Source organism: Humulus lupulus, chromosome 5, assembly GCF_963169125.1.
Source record: "Humulus lupulus chromosome 5, drHumLupu1.1, whole genome shotgun sequence".
NCBI classification, from domain to species: domain Eukaryota; kingdom Viridiplantae; phylum Streptophyta; class Magnoliopsida; order Rosales; family Cannabaceae; genus Humulus; species Humulus lupulus.
Genome location: NC_084797.1, coordinates 84,167,717 through 84,182,160, shown reverse-complemented (window position 1 = coordinate 84,182,160; position 14,444 = coordinate 84,167,717). Strand labels below are relative to the sequence as shown.

General features: G+C 37.0%; 1 protein-coding gene across 1 annotated transcript; it reads right to left on the bottom strand.

Moving 5' to 3' along the window:
- Positions 1-2,471: 2,471 nt before the first annotated feature.
- LOC133779265 (lysine--tRNA ligase, chloroplastic/mitochondrial-like) lies at positions 2,472-13,977 on the bottom strand. Its single transcript, XM_062219248.1, has 9 exons — positions 13,918-13,977; positions 13,536-13,772; positions 4,940-5,146; positions 4,435-4,653; positions 4,044-4,197; positions 3,705-3,813; positions 3,442-3,499; positions 2,793-2,861; positions 2,472-2,477 (listed from the first exon to the last, which is right to left on the bottom strand). The coding sequence occupies exons 1-9, from the start codon at positions 13,975-13,977 to the stop codon at positions 2,472-2,474; spliced, it is 1,119 nt and encodes a 372-aa protein (XP_062075232.1).
- Positions 13,978-14,444: the final 467 nt, after the last annotated feature.

Here is a 14,444-nt window from a genome sequence, read left to right as displayed (position 1 = left end):
CTGGAACAACTATCTGAGCATCAGAGTTCTCAATCAGTGGGGCATTAGATGAAAAGCTTCGATTTCCAGTGCTGACAATGAACTGTGGCTGCTCAGAATTCGAACCTGTCACTAACATTTTCCCTTTTTCTCAACTTTACTTGCACTTACAAGGCTGGAACTGTCAGAAGGAAATGAAAACTAATCAAAACTCCATTTTTATGTGATATAAATTACAACGCAAGAATTAATAAGACAGAAATCGGGAAAAATACAAATGAGTCTGTTGGGGGAACAACAAACTCCATTGATCCACTGCAAACAATTCATCATACAAGATAACTATCACGTAAATTGAAATCAAATAAATTATTAAGTTTCAAAAGGAAAACAACAGTAAGAATTTCAGACCTTCGGTTCGAGTTGTCAATAAGTAGAATGGACCACTCCAACACAGAATTCCTAGGGTCGAACCTACAACCAATAAAAAAAGAAAATTGATACGAAACTCAAATAAAATATAGTGCAACTCATAAACAATACAAATGTATACTGACCTTGAACATCATAGAGCTAGTAAAGTTCAACAAAAATGCCAGTCATGATATAATAAATATCCTAAAATTTCATTGACAATGTATGATACCTCAATATGTCACACGTCATTGAGAAAAAAGAGGACCCTAGAACATGGTTTGCTATTTTGTGTAAATAACAGTAATACTAATGCAATGGTTTTTTTATGATGCTATATAAAATGCTGATCGAAACTCAAACTAAAAAAAAGAAGAGCAAAACATATAATAGAACAAAAACAATAACCATAAAACAAAGACAATCAGATAAATAACCAAGAAATCAAACCCCAAAAAAGAACCCTTGGATCCAATATTGTGGTTCAGCTACCACAATTCCACACATAACAAATGTACAAATTACATTAGTAAAAAAACAGAAAATTATGCATAACATAAAAGGAGAAATTAAGGGTTAGCTACATAACAGAAAGTTAAAGTACAATGCAACATAGTAGTTGTGGCAACCATGAGCAATTGTTATATGTTATTTAATATATGTCAAAGATAAATAGATAAACAAGAAAATATATATAAATATAACCCATTAATTTTTGGAGTTGATATAACATATATTTTCAAAGCTATTTTTGAAAGAAATGTGAATCTGGGTCACTAATACAAAACAATAATACAACTAACAACCAAATAAAATGAATAAGAAAGAAACATGACTCAATCCAAACAAACCATGATATCATAAATGGCATGGGGAAGAATATACATAACCCTATAAAAGACACTACAACCAATTCAAAAAACCCAAATTTGAGACTAAGTGGCATGGCAAAGAAGATGCAGAAAGGTCATGTATACACCAAAAATGAGTATTAGTTGACTTGGAATAATTACCAGCCAAACTAAAAGCAAACACAAAGAAGAAGAAAACAATGGTTGAAATACTCCTAAAGAGATGAGATAACAACAAGCTAATAACAAGATATAATACAGATTCTTTATGAAATAAAAACCATAAATGTATAATATGAAGAGAAAAGTAAATGACGATAGTCGATTTTTTTTTTATAATGCGATCCAAAAACATGCATGCAAGTGAAAAAGTTTGGTAGAACAAACCAAAAAGAAAAAAACAAAAATAAATTAGATGGATATGCAAATATGCATTGATCTTCAAGGACAAGATTATAAATGTCGACGCTGAGAGTACTAAGTAGAAAACTACGCACTGTGCACATCTCTCTCTCGATAAATATATACATTTATACATATATATATATTGTAAGAAATGAGAACTTTAATAAACTAATGAATGGGAATAGTTATATAAACCAATATATAAAAAAAGTAAAATCTATAAAGAGGAGAAATTTGGTGTAGGCATAGAGACGGATAAGAATTTGTCTGTATGTGTTCTCTTGTACAGATATAAAGAAGAGCTCAAGAATTATCATTAAAAGACAAATGAATTTCTTATAAATACTGTCAGCCTTGAGAAATCTAAATTGGAAACAGCGAATGTTTTATAAAATCTTTACACAGAAAAAACTTGCTTAGCAAAACAATACTGCCATGGAAGTGATAAAATCAAACATATACACACAAACTAATGAATAAAAATTAGAAAGCAGCTTCGGAAAAATGACCAAGTTAAACCGGAGAAATTACACCTTGGAAATACCAGAGGGCGGTTGAAGAAATTACACCTTGGAAATACTTGAAAGAAAATGAATATACTTAAATCCTCACTAGCATCCTCTTCAAGTGGAGCTCTGTTGCTGTCCTCAAATAAAGATCCCTTCCTAGCGAATTATGGTAGGTAACAAATGGTCTTGCTTCTGCTCCACCAGCTGCTCCCTAGTTGATTAAGTCAATTAAAAACCAACCTTAAAATAGAAACAATACTAATGTATGTAAATTAAGGCACCAAAAAATTGTCATGTAGAGAAAAAGTAAAAACTATTCCTGGAAATGAATACAGTTAATCAAAATTTATAAAATATGAACCAAAAGAATTCCCAGCTAAGTATTTCAACAGTTCAACCTCCAGTCATCTTTACAATATACTAGACATTATCTTTTTTAAAAATTCTAGAATAGGGTATCCTATAAGTTGTATCTTGGCCAAGAACAAAAGCTAAGCAATTGAACAAGCATCACAAGAAGTAACGGTAATCTTACATAAGAACTCAGCCAAACTATAAAGTCAAATTCCATTATAGAAATGCTAAATCTTGATATGAACCATATGACCATAAAATGGTTAGAAAATCCACAAACCTGTAGAACTAGAGTTTCAACTTCGAGAAATCCAAAAGATTCCACTGTCTTCCATAACTCTGATACAATCTAATCCACCAAAAAGAAAAAATAGCAAAACATCTTTAATGTATAAACAGCAAGATGCCTCAACCACTATATCTAGGGAATAATATTGAATTTATATATGTATAATTCAAAATGCCCAAACTAGAAAAAACTTGGTATACCATCCTTCTTTTGCTCAAGTTTTCAACAACTCCATAATTGGTAAATACATTCTACCACCGTAAGCACTCTAATATTTAGAGCAAATTTGTTAAAAAGAAAGATAAAATATCCATAACTTGGATAAATATTTAGATCAAATTTGGATAAATAAATTATCTCCTTAAGTGTTAATGTTGTTAAGGAACTTAATATAGAAATTATAACTCTGTAACCTATTTTTTAGAAAAAAAAATAAAATCCAATGAACCGTGCTTCAACTCAGGAAAGGCCATTTAATGTTATTTTTGTCTATTCAAATACTTCATCAGAAGCGAAGTACACTTGACGCAATCATGTAAGATAGTTCTAAGGTCCTCAAGTTAATAAAAATACTATTTCTGGAAAGAACATATACTTTAAATAACTAAAAGGTCTTTAATTACTCCTCAGCCTAACTTACCTTTGCTCTCTTCTGAAATACATCAGCTACTTCAGGATTGGAAATCATATCAATGTACCTTTAAAAGAAAAGTAAAGTTCAGTTATAACCAAGTATACCCCAAAAAATATATATTTTATTTAAAAAGCCATTTAGACAAGTCTTTTGCAAGAACCACTGCAACGAATTGTGGGCTATCATCATCCAGTAGAAAACAATTTTTTATTTCCCATAAGAGACACTCTCACTCAAACTGTGAAAAAGAAACAAAAAACTCAACTTACCATTGCCGGTAATGCTTATCCACATGAGTTAGACCATGATATTTGTCTGGCAAGGGCAGTAGAGATTTTGTAAGAATTGCAAAAGAGTTCACGTAGACAGAAAGCTCCCCTAAAGAAATAAAGAAATAAGTTCAATTAGTTTCTCACCTCAAAGGGGAATCACAAAAAAAGTAAGAAGCCAGTCAAAGCCAATGGCATTTTTTATAAATGGCATTGGTTAATCTAAATAGCTTCCAATACAAATAGGGTAAGAATAGCTTCACCCAGAAGTAGCAATAAATTCAACAATCAGCACCTAATCACAAATAGGTGCAAAAGATAAATTTTTTTAGTACTTGCCTTTCTCAGTTCTCTTAATTGAGCCACTTGCACCAAGTATGTCACCAATATCAACAAGATTCTTAAGCTCGTCAAACTGATCACTTAAAAATCTTTCCTTTTCACAATAAAGTTGTTTCAAACATTGAACAACTTGAGTGAGGATTCTTCCATACTAAATGTGAGCAAATATTTATAGAAAGTTTCTAAAGAAACCATCCCTACCCGCCAAAATTTACAAACATTGGAAAACACCCCATTTTAAAAAAAAAAAAAAGGTAACTAACACATGCTTTTAAGAACTAAACCACCTAATCACATCTTATTATTATATTTTTTCTTTATTATAAGTATCCATCTAACAAGGAGATGGCAAGATTATTGTAAGGACAGAAAGCTGAGGTGGGGATACCTGAATTGTCCCAAAATCATCTCTTAGAGTGAGAAATGCAAGTTTTCCAAATGCTCGACGAGCCACAATTCTTCCGGCTATTGATACATTGTCTTGCTCACCATTCATTTCTTCGCCATTTTCTAAATTTTTATAGGTCTCTTCCAGCTGATTAGCAGAGTGAGTCCTGTCCCACTTATATGCATACGGTTCCAGCCCTTTGCTTCTCAATTCTTCTATCTACACAAAACACATCCACACAGACCTATGTTTATTGAGCAGTATTGAAATAACAATGTCCCTCTAACATACATTTCGTCGAACAGTTTATGGGCATTACTTAATTGCCTCAAACAAGGATACGTAATCAACGTCTAATTTCAAAACGTAGAGTTGGGAGTTAATCATCTTCACAATTTTCTCAAACAAAAAAAAATACATATATATATAATAATCAATTATCATAGAAATACCTCAATCAAAACTTTGGAGAAACCAATTCAAAGAAGAATGATAAAGAACAGACATTCTGCAAGCGAATAGCTCGAACTGACTCCGGACTAGAAGTAGTAGAAGAAGCAGAGGAGGATGAGCGGCGATTATGGATGTTGGGATTAGTAGCGGTGGCGGCGGAAGAACAAGAGTGAATAAGCAGCGGAGAAGAAGAAAAAGAAGAGGAAGAGCGTCTTTCTCTAAAGGCGGTGGCGGAGGAAGATGAGGTTTTGAAGAGGTGCTTGAGGGATGGTCAGAAGTGTTTAGAGGTTTGGAAATAAAAAATTAAAAAGTAGAAGACTTTACTAAGACGCGGGATCCAAAATTTTGTACCGCCAATTTTTTTCCCACCAATTGTTTTATTATTTTATGTATGATAATACTTTTTCAATACTATTATATTTATATGTTATGGAAAGGGGTATTTGGTGTAGTGAACAACCATAAGAGTTTGAAGTACTTCTTTACTCAGAAGGATCTAAATATAGTTCATTAAGGATTATGATTGTGATATCCTATACCATCCAGGGAAGGCTAATGTAGTGGCTGATGCATTGAGTCGGAAGGGCCTAGGGTAGTTGTACGATTCAAGGCAGATATCCAGTAAGTTAGCGGAGGAGATGACCAGAGCAGGGATAGGGTTGGTGGTTGGTCGGTTAACCAACATCACTCTTCAGTCTATGCTCCTTGAAAGGATTAAGGAGGCACAGGGGAAGGATTCCCAGTTGAGAGGCCACAGGGAGAATGTCTTAGTCAGAGCGGCTAAGGACTTCTCTATCTCGGAGATGGGGTTACTGAAGTATAAGGGCCAGATCTATGTTCCGATGGATTCAGATATTCGGCGAGAGATTTTAGATGAAATGCATACCACTCCCTATTCCTTACATTCGGGTACGACAAAGATGTACCAGGATTTGAGAGCTTTGTATTGGTGGTCGAGCATGAAGAGGGATGTGGTGGATTATATGGCCAAGTGCCTAATTTGTCAGCAAGTCAAGGCTGAGCATCAGAGTCCATCAGGGTTACTACAGCCTCTAGGGATTCCGGAGTGGAAGTGGGAAGATGTCGCCATGGACTTTGTGGTTGGATTGCCAAAGACTATGGGACAACATGATTTGGTGTGGGTGATCATGGATAGGTACACCAAGTCCGCCCAATTTTTACCAGTCAGGATGACTTATACTGTGGAGTAGTATGTTGAGCTATATGTGAAGGAGATTGTCTCACTGCATAGGGCTCCGAGGTCGATAGTATCCGACAAGGACCCCACCTTCACCTCCAAGTTTTGGGCGAGTCTGCAGAAGGCTATGGTTACAGTTTAGTACCGCTTATCATCCTCAGACGGATGGTCAGACTGAGAGGACGATTCAGATATTAGAAGACATGCTACGAGCTTGTGTGCTGGATTTTGGGGGATCTTGGAGTAAGTATCTTCCTTTGATTGAGTTCTCGTACAACAACAGTTATCAGGTGACTATCAATGTGGCTCCGTATGAGATGTTATATGGGAAGAAGTGCATATCACCTATCCATTGGGATGAGATAGGTGAGGGGAGGTATTTATGTCCTGAAATGGTTCAGAGGACCAATGAGATGGTTGAGAAGATTAGAACTCGAATGCTCGCCTCCTAGAGTCGCCAGAAGAGTTACTTAGATCTGAAACGCAGGAGCGTGGAGTTTCAGATTGGTGACCATGTGTTCCTTAGGGATTTTCCTTTGAGGGGAGTGAGACGATTTGGTGTTCAGGGCAAGCTAAGCCCTAGATTTGTTGGCCCCTTCGAGATTCTGGAACAGATTGGCGATGCCTCCAGCCTTATCAGGGGTTCATGGCGTGTTTCACGTGTCCATGCTCCGGAAGTATGTGTCTGATTCGACACATGTTCTGAGTTATGAGAATTTGGAGCTAGATCAGGATTTGTCTTATGAGGAGAAAACAATTCGGATTCTCGATTGGAAGGACAAAGTCTTGCGGAGCAAGACCATCGCCTTGGTGAAAGTGCTATGGAGGAACAGTAAGGTTGAGGAGGCAACTTGGGAACTGGAATCAGAGATGCGAGAGCGGTATCCCGAGATATTCAGGTAATTTTGAGGATGAAATTTCTGTAAGGAGGGGATAGTTGTAACGTCCCAAATTTGCTAATAAGGCTTAGGGCCTTGATTAGCGGGCCTGGAGGGCAATAAGTGAATCATTGATATAATATGTGAATTTGTGTGAATATGTGATTAGTGATGCATGTTTAGGTGAATTAAATATGCATGTGGGCCCCGTCTAGTTATTAGGAGCATGATTGTAATTTTAGCCCGTTGAGGGTATAAATATGATAATTGTGATGTATTTTTTATATATCTGTGTTGCATGATCCGAGACAGTTCTAGGGAGCAGTTAGCTAGAAAGTCACAACGGAGTCGAAAATCCGAGTTGGGGTGAGTCAAGGGGTATTTTGGGTATTAGACATTTTATGGGGTTATCGGGTTATGGAAATAAATATTTGGAGATATATTTGAGGTTAGAATGCGTAGGAGGGAATATTGGGGAAATTTACCATTTTTCCCTCGGGGACGTTTTTGGTACCTCAAGCCTTGAGGTAACCTCATAGACTTAAGTTAAATAAAACAAATATGGGAAACCCACAGAAAGCTCTAAACCGACCCTGTCCTCTTCTCTATCTCTCTTTTTTCTTCTCTCCTTGGGAAGCTAGGGGAAAACCTTGGAGAATTACTCAAAGACTAAGGAAAATTCAGCTGGGATTTTGGGAGCTAGAGGCTTGGAGCTTAAAGAATTGATTTGGGATTCATTTCTGTCCAAGGTAAGTTTCTTTAACATGTTGAGTTGTGTTGAATTGCAGCTGGTTTTCTACTAAGATGTTAGAATATTGCATGTGTGTGGGTAAGGAATCATCCATGGGTTTGATGAGGTTTTAAGCTTGAATACCTGTTGTGTTTTGTTGCTGAATCCATAGAATGGCTTCTGTGTTGAATGTTTGGATTGTTAGGTTAACTTTTATGGATAATTGGCTTGGTTTTAGAAGAGAAAATGGGAGATTTTTCTGAGTTCGAGGGGTCGGGCTGCGGCGCTGTTCTTGCTGAGCTGCGACCCCTTAGAACTTGGGGCGTCTAGAATTGAAGGCGTGCCGCGGCGCGTGTAGGCTGTTTGAGGCAGGGCCTCGAGTTGAGCTGGGGGCCGCAGCATGAGTCCCTAGGGCCGCAGTGCTTAGAGTAATTTTGGGTTCTAGAGAGGTTTTAGGCACGGGAATTCAATAGTTAAGGCTCGGTATGGATTTTATCACCCAGATTGATAGAATTCAATGTCCCGGAGACTAGAACCATAATCTAAAGCTATTTAATGGATTAGAACTTGATGGGTGGAAATTGTTAATGCGTTGGGACTAGGTGTTTCGGCGAGGCTCGGACTAGAGAACTGTGCTCGGGACATCGGTGCTCAGGAAGCACGGGACACAGGTAAGAAAACTATTGTTCCCCATAGAACTTGTGTTGCAGGGATCGACCCTATATGATTGAGTTGCAGGGCTCGGTCCTATATGACTGTGTTGCAGGGTGTGGCCCTTTGACTGAATTTATATGTGTTTTGATATATGTTTAGTTATATTATGTGTGTATATAAATGATGGAACGACAATGGCCGGGAACGGCAAAGGCCGAGAACGGCAAGGGGCTGGGAGCAGCGTTCAGCACGCGGAGTGCGAGTTTCCAGGGCGAGACACTAAAGGATACATGGGATATCCTTACGGTATAGATCGCGAACCCAGGGCCTGGTAAAGTGCCTAGGACAGCATGGCCATACGTGTATAACCTGATGATGGCTTGGTTTTTATGTTAAGTGTTTGATATGCATATATTATATGCTTGTGAGGAATTTCTTGCTGGGCTTCGGCTCACGGGTGCTCTATGGTGCAGGTAAAGGCAAGGGGAAAGTCGATCAACCTTGAGCATGGTGAGCGTGAAGAGTGGCGCATACGTGTCTGGTCTGCCTGGCCGCCACGGCCGGGGGTACTTTTGGGGGATGTTTATAAATAACTTAAGTTTTGTCATTTAGTTGACTCTGGTTATATTTCTGAGTTGTAAACATTTCTAAACAATGTTTTTTTTTTTGGATCCCAAATGTTAAAAGTTTTATAATTTTCAATGAAAGGTTTATTCTCAAGTTTATAACTCTGATTATGGTTTAATTACACTTTTGTCCTATAACCTGTATTAGTAAGTTAATTGCACATTTTAAACTCACTTAGTAACAACTCTAAGGCAGTAGGGCGTTATAGCTCCTCCACCAATTGTGAACACTAACCCAGAAGTCAATTTTTTACTATCTCTGTCTAATTAAAAATTAGAATTATTGTATTCAGTGGGGTTCATGTCACCACCTAAATATACAAGCATATATTCTCTAGCTTTCCTAAGATACTTGATAATATTCTTAACTTCAACCCAATGAATCAATCCAGGATTGTATTGATAACGACTGACTATCTCTACTACATAACAAATGTCAAGTCTTGTACAAAACATGACGTACATTAGACTGCCTACTGTAGAGGTGTAGGGATACTGTCTCATATCCTCTTCTTCTTGAGGTATCTTAGGACACTGCTCTTTAGTAAGGACTGATCCATGATGGGTTGGCATATCACCCTTCTTGGAATTTTGCTTAATTCTTCTATACCTTATCTATATAAGTAGCTTAAGACAGAGCCAAAACTTTTTATGGTGATCCTAAAGGATCTGGATGCCCAGAACGTAGTTTGCATCTCCCAAATCTTTCATTTGGAATTGTTCGGGTAGCCACAATGTCATATTTGATTTGTTTATAGACACAATGCTCGTAAACATTTTTTTTCAAAACCATACGTTTTGATTTTGTCATATAATCTCAGATTCCAAGATCTAGATGCTAGTTTGAGTCCATAAATGAACCTAAGAATCATGAAAACCTTTTTCTTTTGACCTTTTATTTCAAAACCTTCTGGTTGAGACATATAAATGGTCTCATTAAGATAGCCATCCAGAAATGCTGTCTTGACGTCCATTTGCCATATCTCATAATCGACGCAAACAGCTATGGACAAGAGTATGCGAATGGATTTAAGCATGGCCACAAGAGAAAAGGTATTTTCATAATTAACCCCTTCTCTCTGAGTATATCCCTTGGAAACAAGCCTATCTTTGAAAGTTTCTAATTTGCCATCCACTCCTCTTTTCTTCTTGAGTATCCATTTGCAACTAATAGGTTTAACCTTTTCAGGAAGATTTTCAAGAGTCTAGGCAGAATTTGAATACATTGATTCCATTTCCAGATCCATGGCATCTCCCATTTTTCTTTGTCAGAATCTTTCATTGCATCACTATATGTCAATGGATCATTTTTGTTTGTGTCATGCACAAGCATTTGAATTTCGTGTTCATAGAGAATTAGCTGCTTGACAACCCTCCAACTACGACGAAGCTCTCTGTTGTTTTTAATAGAACTTGTGGCTTCCTCTTATCGTTGTTCATTTCGAACAGTTGGTGAACTATTTACTTATTCTAGGACAATCTCCTCCAGTGCAACCTTACTTGAGGCTTGTGGTTGTTAATATAGTCATATTAAAAAAAAGTAGCATTTGTCGCTACAAATGCTTTAGTTTCTTTAGGATTATAGAATATAAAACCTCTAGTCTCTTTGGAATATCCCAGAAACATGCACAGTTCAGTTTGAGATTCCAGCTTTCTAGCCTTTCCTTTTAGCAAGTGTGTTGAACACCCCAAAATACGAAAAATGGGATAAACTAGGTTTAGAACCATTCCATAATTCTAATGGTGTCTTCTTGATAGACTTTGATGGAACAACATTCAATATTTACATTTCACTTTGAACGGCATAGCCCCAAATTGACAATGGCAATGATGAATAGCTCATCAAATATCAAACCATGTCTAATAACATCCTATTTTTTCTTTCTGAAACACAATTTTGTTGTGGCATTCTAGGTACTATTAGATGGGATTGAATTCCATGCTCATTCAAGTGGTCCTCAAATTCATAATCCAAGTACTCTCCTCCTCAATCAGATCGAAGAACTTTCAGTGATTTACCTTATTTCTTTTTAGCATCGGCTTGGAATTCTTTAAACTTTCCAAATGTTTCGGGTTTCTTTTGCATCAAATATAGGTAACCATATTCGGAATAATCGTCAATGAAGGTGATGAAATATTCAAACCCTCCTTTCTCTTGTACATTAAGTGGTCCACACACATCAATGTGTACGAGTTGGAGTGGTTCTATGGCTCTTGAACCTTTTGCAGAGAAATGTATTTTAGTCATCTTGCATTCCAGAAAGGATTCACAGACTGGAAGAGAACCAATAGTTAATTCTCTTAAAGGTCCCTCCTTTGTTAGTCTATTCATTCTGTCCAAACTAATATTACTCAATCTCAAATGCCATAGAAAGGTTTCACTGTTAGAATTGGTTTTTTGACGTTTAATAGACCTTGGGTTTGCAACTTTAAATATTTCAGAGTTGTATATAGATCGCTCTTTTGCCTTAAGTTTATACAGCCCATTATCAGATTTTGCATGACATATTTCAATACCAGATCTTAAGACAACAATCAAATTATTATTGAAAGATATATCAAAACCTTGTTCATGCAACATAGAAACAGAAATTAAGTTTCTAGTAAATCCAGGAATAAAATAAACATTGTCCAAAACAAGAAATTTATTTTTATCAAATTCTAAACGGGTTGTTCCAACTGGTTTGGCAGAAACAACCTAACCACTGCCAGCCCTCATAGTCACCTCCTCGTCAGCAAACTCCCTCGAAGAACTAAGAATCTGTAAAGAAGAGCAACCATTGTAGTGGCACCAGAATAAAAAATCAAAGATGATGTATCATCTTCCACTAAGTAGTCTTCTAAAACAAGTAACTCATATTTTCCATTCTTCTTCTCTTTTAAGTCTGAGAGTGTAACGCCCTACTTCCTTAGAGTTGTTACTAAGTGAGTTAAAAATGTGCCATTAGCATGCTAACTAAGGTTTTAGGTTAAAAGTGTGATTAAACTGAAACAAAACTCGTTTGATAACATTAATTATAAATTTTGGACATTCATTGAAATCATTAAAAAGTTACACAGTTGGGATCCCAAAATATTGTTTAGGAAAACTTTACAACTCAAAAATACAAGTAAGGTCGACCTAGGCGATAAAACAACCAATACAATACGTCTTACCAAATTAACCCTGGCCATGGCTGCCAGGTAGGCCGAACATGTACCCGTCACTCCACTCTCGCCGTACTCATGGTTGGTCGACATTTCCCTTGCCCTTACCTGCACCATAGAGCACCCGTGAGCCGAAGCCCAGCAAGAAGACTCAACACAAAACATATAACAAATATATGATAATTCACAGTATATAACAAAATAGCCAACGGGCTAAGCACAAAGCGGCCAATGACATCGCAGGTGCTATAACAGGCCCTGGGTTCGTGATCTTCACCGAGAGGGTGGTTGCAGCACCCTAGGAGGGTCTCGCCCTAACGGCCTGCACTCTTCGTGCTCAACACCCTAGGAGGGTGGTACAACAATTTTCTTACCTTTATTCCGAGTGCTAACAGTAAGGCATGCAATCACGACTTCTGAGAATGATTCTCTCCTGAGTCCTAGCGGTAGCCTCATCACACACCACAAGTAACGTTCTCGTTACTACCCAATTTTATAATTGATCCCCGTAACTAGTCTCGTGCTCTCAGGACCTTCCATTTCCCCACACAGGGTGGTAAAATCGTCCCCCGAGCCCCCTGGGCCAAAGCACTAAAAATACAAATTTAAGGGCCCTGAATATGGCCTAGCGCCGCGGCTCAGCCATTCAGCCGCCGAGGCACCCAGCTAGGGCCCCCTACCCTGGATCATCCCAGTGCCACTGCTCGGAAGAACAGCGTCGCGGCACTCCTACGCGAACCCAAAAAACTGGGTTTTTCCCATCATTTTTTCCTGAACCAAAACATGCCCAAACCATGCCCCAAGTGTACTCAAGATCCAAAGGATCCCAAAACTCCAAATAACACCGCATACACAACATATATGCATCAAAACCCAATCCAAACTCACACCTAAATTCAATTTCAATCAATGGTATAAAATTCTATAAAAACTTAAACCAAAACCAGAAACTTTTCAAAACTTGAAGAAAACCTTACCTTTAGATCAGAATTTGACCCTAAGCTGCCTCCAATGTCACTCCAAGCTTCAATATTAAAATTCCCAAGCTTAAGTTTCTCAAAATATCACCCCAAAACCCAAATTCAGAAATCAACCTCACATTCCTCAAGAACAACATAAAAGACCTAAACCACATAAATGAAATCCTTACCTCCACTTAAATTTCGAGATTCGTAGGTGTGAATGGCAGCTAATCTCCTCTTCAATTGAATTCACTTCAAAATTCCTTAAAAAATCCAGCTGCCTAGTCTTGAGCTCTCGTCTTCCTTCTTGAAAGCTTGAACAAATATGCCCCTAAACATGCATTTCTACTTACATAATCATTAAATTCACATATAAACATAATTAAATCAATTATTGCCCTCCCAGCACACTAATCAAGGCCCTAAGCCTTATTAGTAAATTTGGGATGCTACAGAGAGATAGTTTGGATAGTTTCTCTTCCAATGACCCTCAACTCCACAATGAAAGCATGTCCCTTTGGGTTGCTTTTTCTTGGAAGTTTTATTATCCTTATTCTCTTTGTTCTCGTTTCCTTTAGATGACTTTTTAGGCTTCTTTTCCTGTTTGTCATTGTCTTTTTCATTGGATTTCTTTTTATTCTTATTTTTCCTCTTTGAAGAGGAAGGTTTAGAATCAACCACATTTGCTTTCTACTTTTGAATTACTCGTATTGAGTGATTCAAAAGTCGTAAACTAATCTAACGGCTGGGTTATATAATACTACAACTTATTCAAAACATGGTTGGTAGTAATTGTGGAATAAGTTGGTGTGAGAGATTCAAGTATCAAACTAACTTGATTCCTGTCATCAATGGTTGCTCCATGAACTTTCGCATAATGCATTGCATTGATCATGTTTAGTACTTATTCTCTGATAGAAACTCCTTTCTTCATTTTCATGTTCATATAGGCTCTAGTAGCCTCATGTCTGCATTGATCGGACTGCTGTTAAAACATGGCTTGAAGAGACTCACATATTTCATATGCAGTCTCCATGTCTTCATGCTTCTTTCTAAGTACATCACTCATACTAGCTAGAATATAGCATTTAGCCTTGTTGTTAGATAAAATCCAAGCATCAAACTTTTCCCTAGTAGTTTTGGTAGCAGTGGCAGCAAAGACCTCAGGACATTCCTTAGTAAATTGTTTATTGGAAAGATTTGACTATTAAATTAGTCAAATATCTTGTTTGTGAAACAAGATAATTAGTATTCATTTTTTAAATGAAAAATATTTGATTTATTGAAATCAAATATTTGTTTAAGAAACTAGTAATAAGATTAATAATTAATTTTCATTTAGATAAATGCAAATTATTGAAC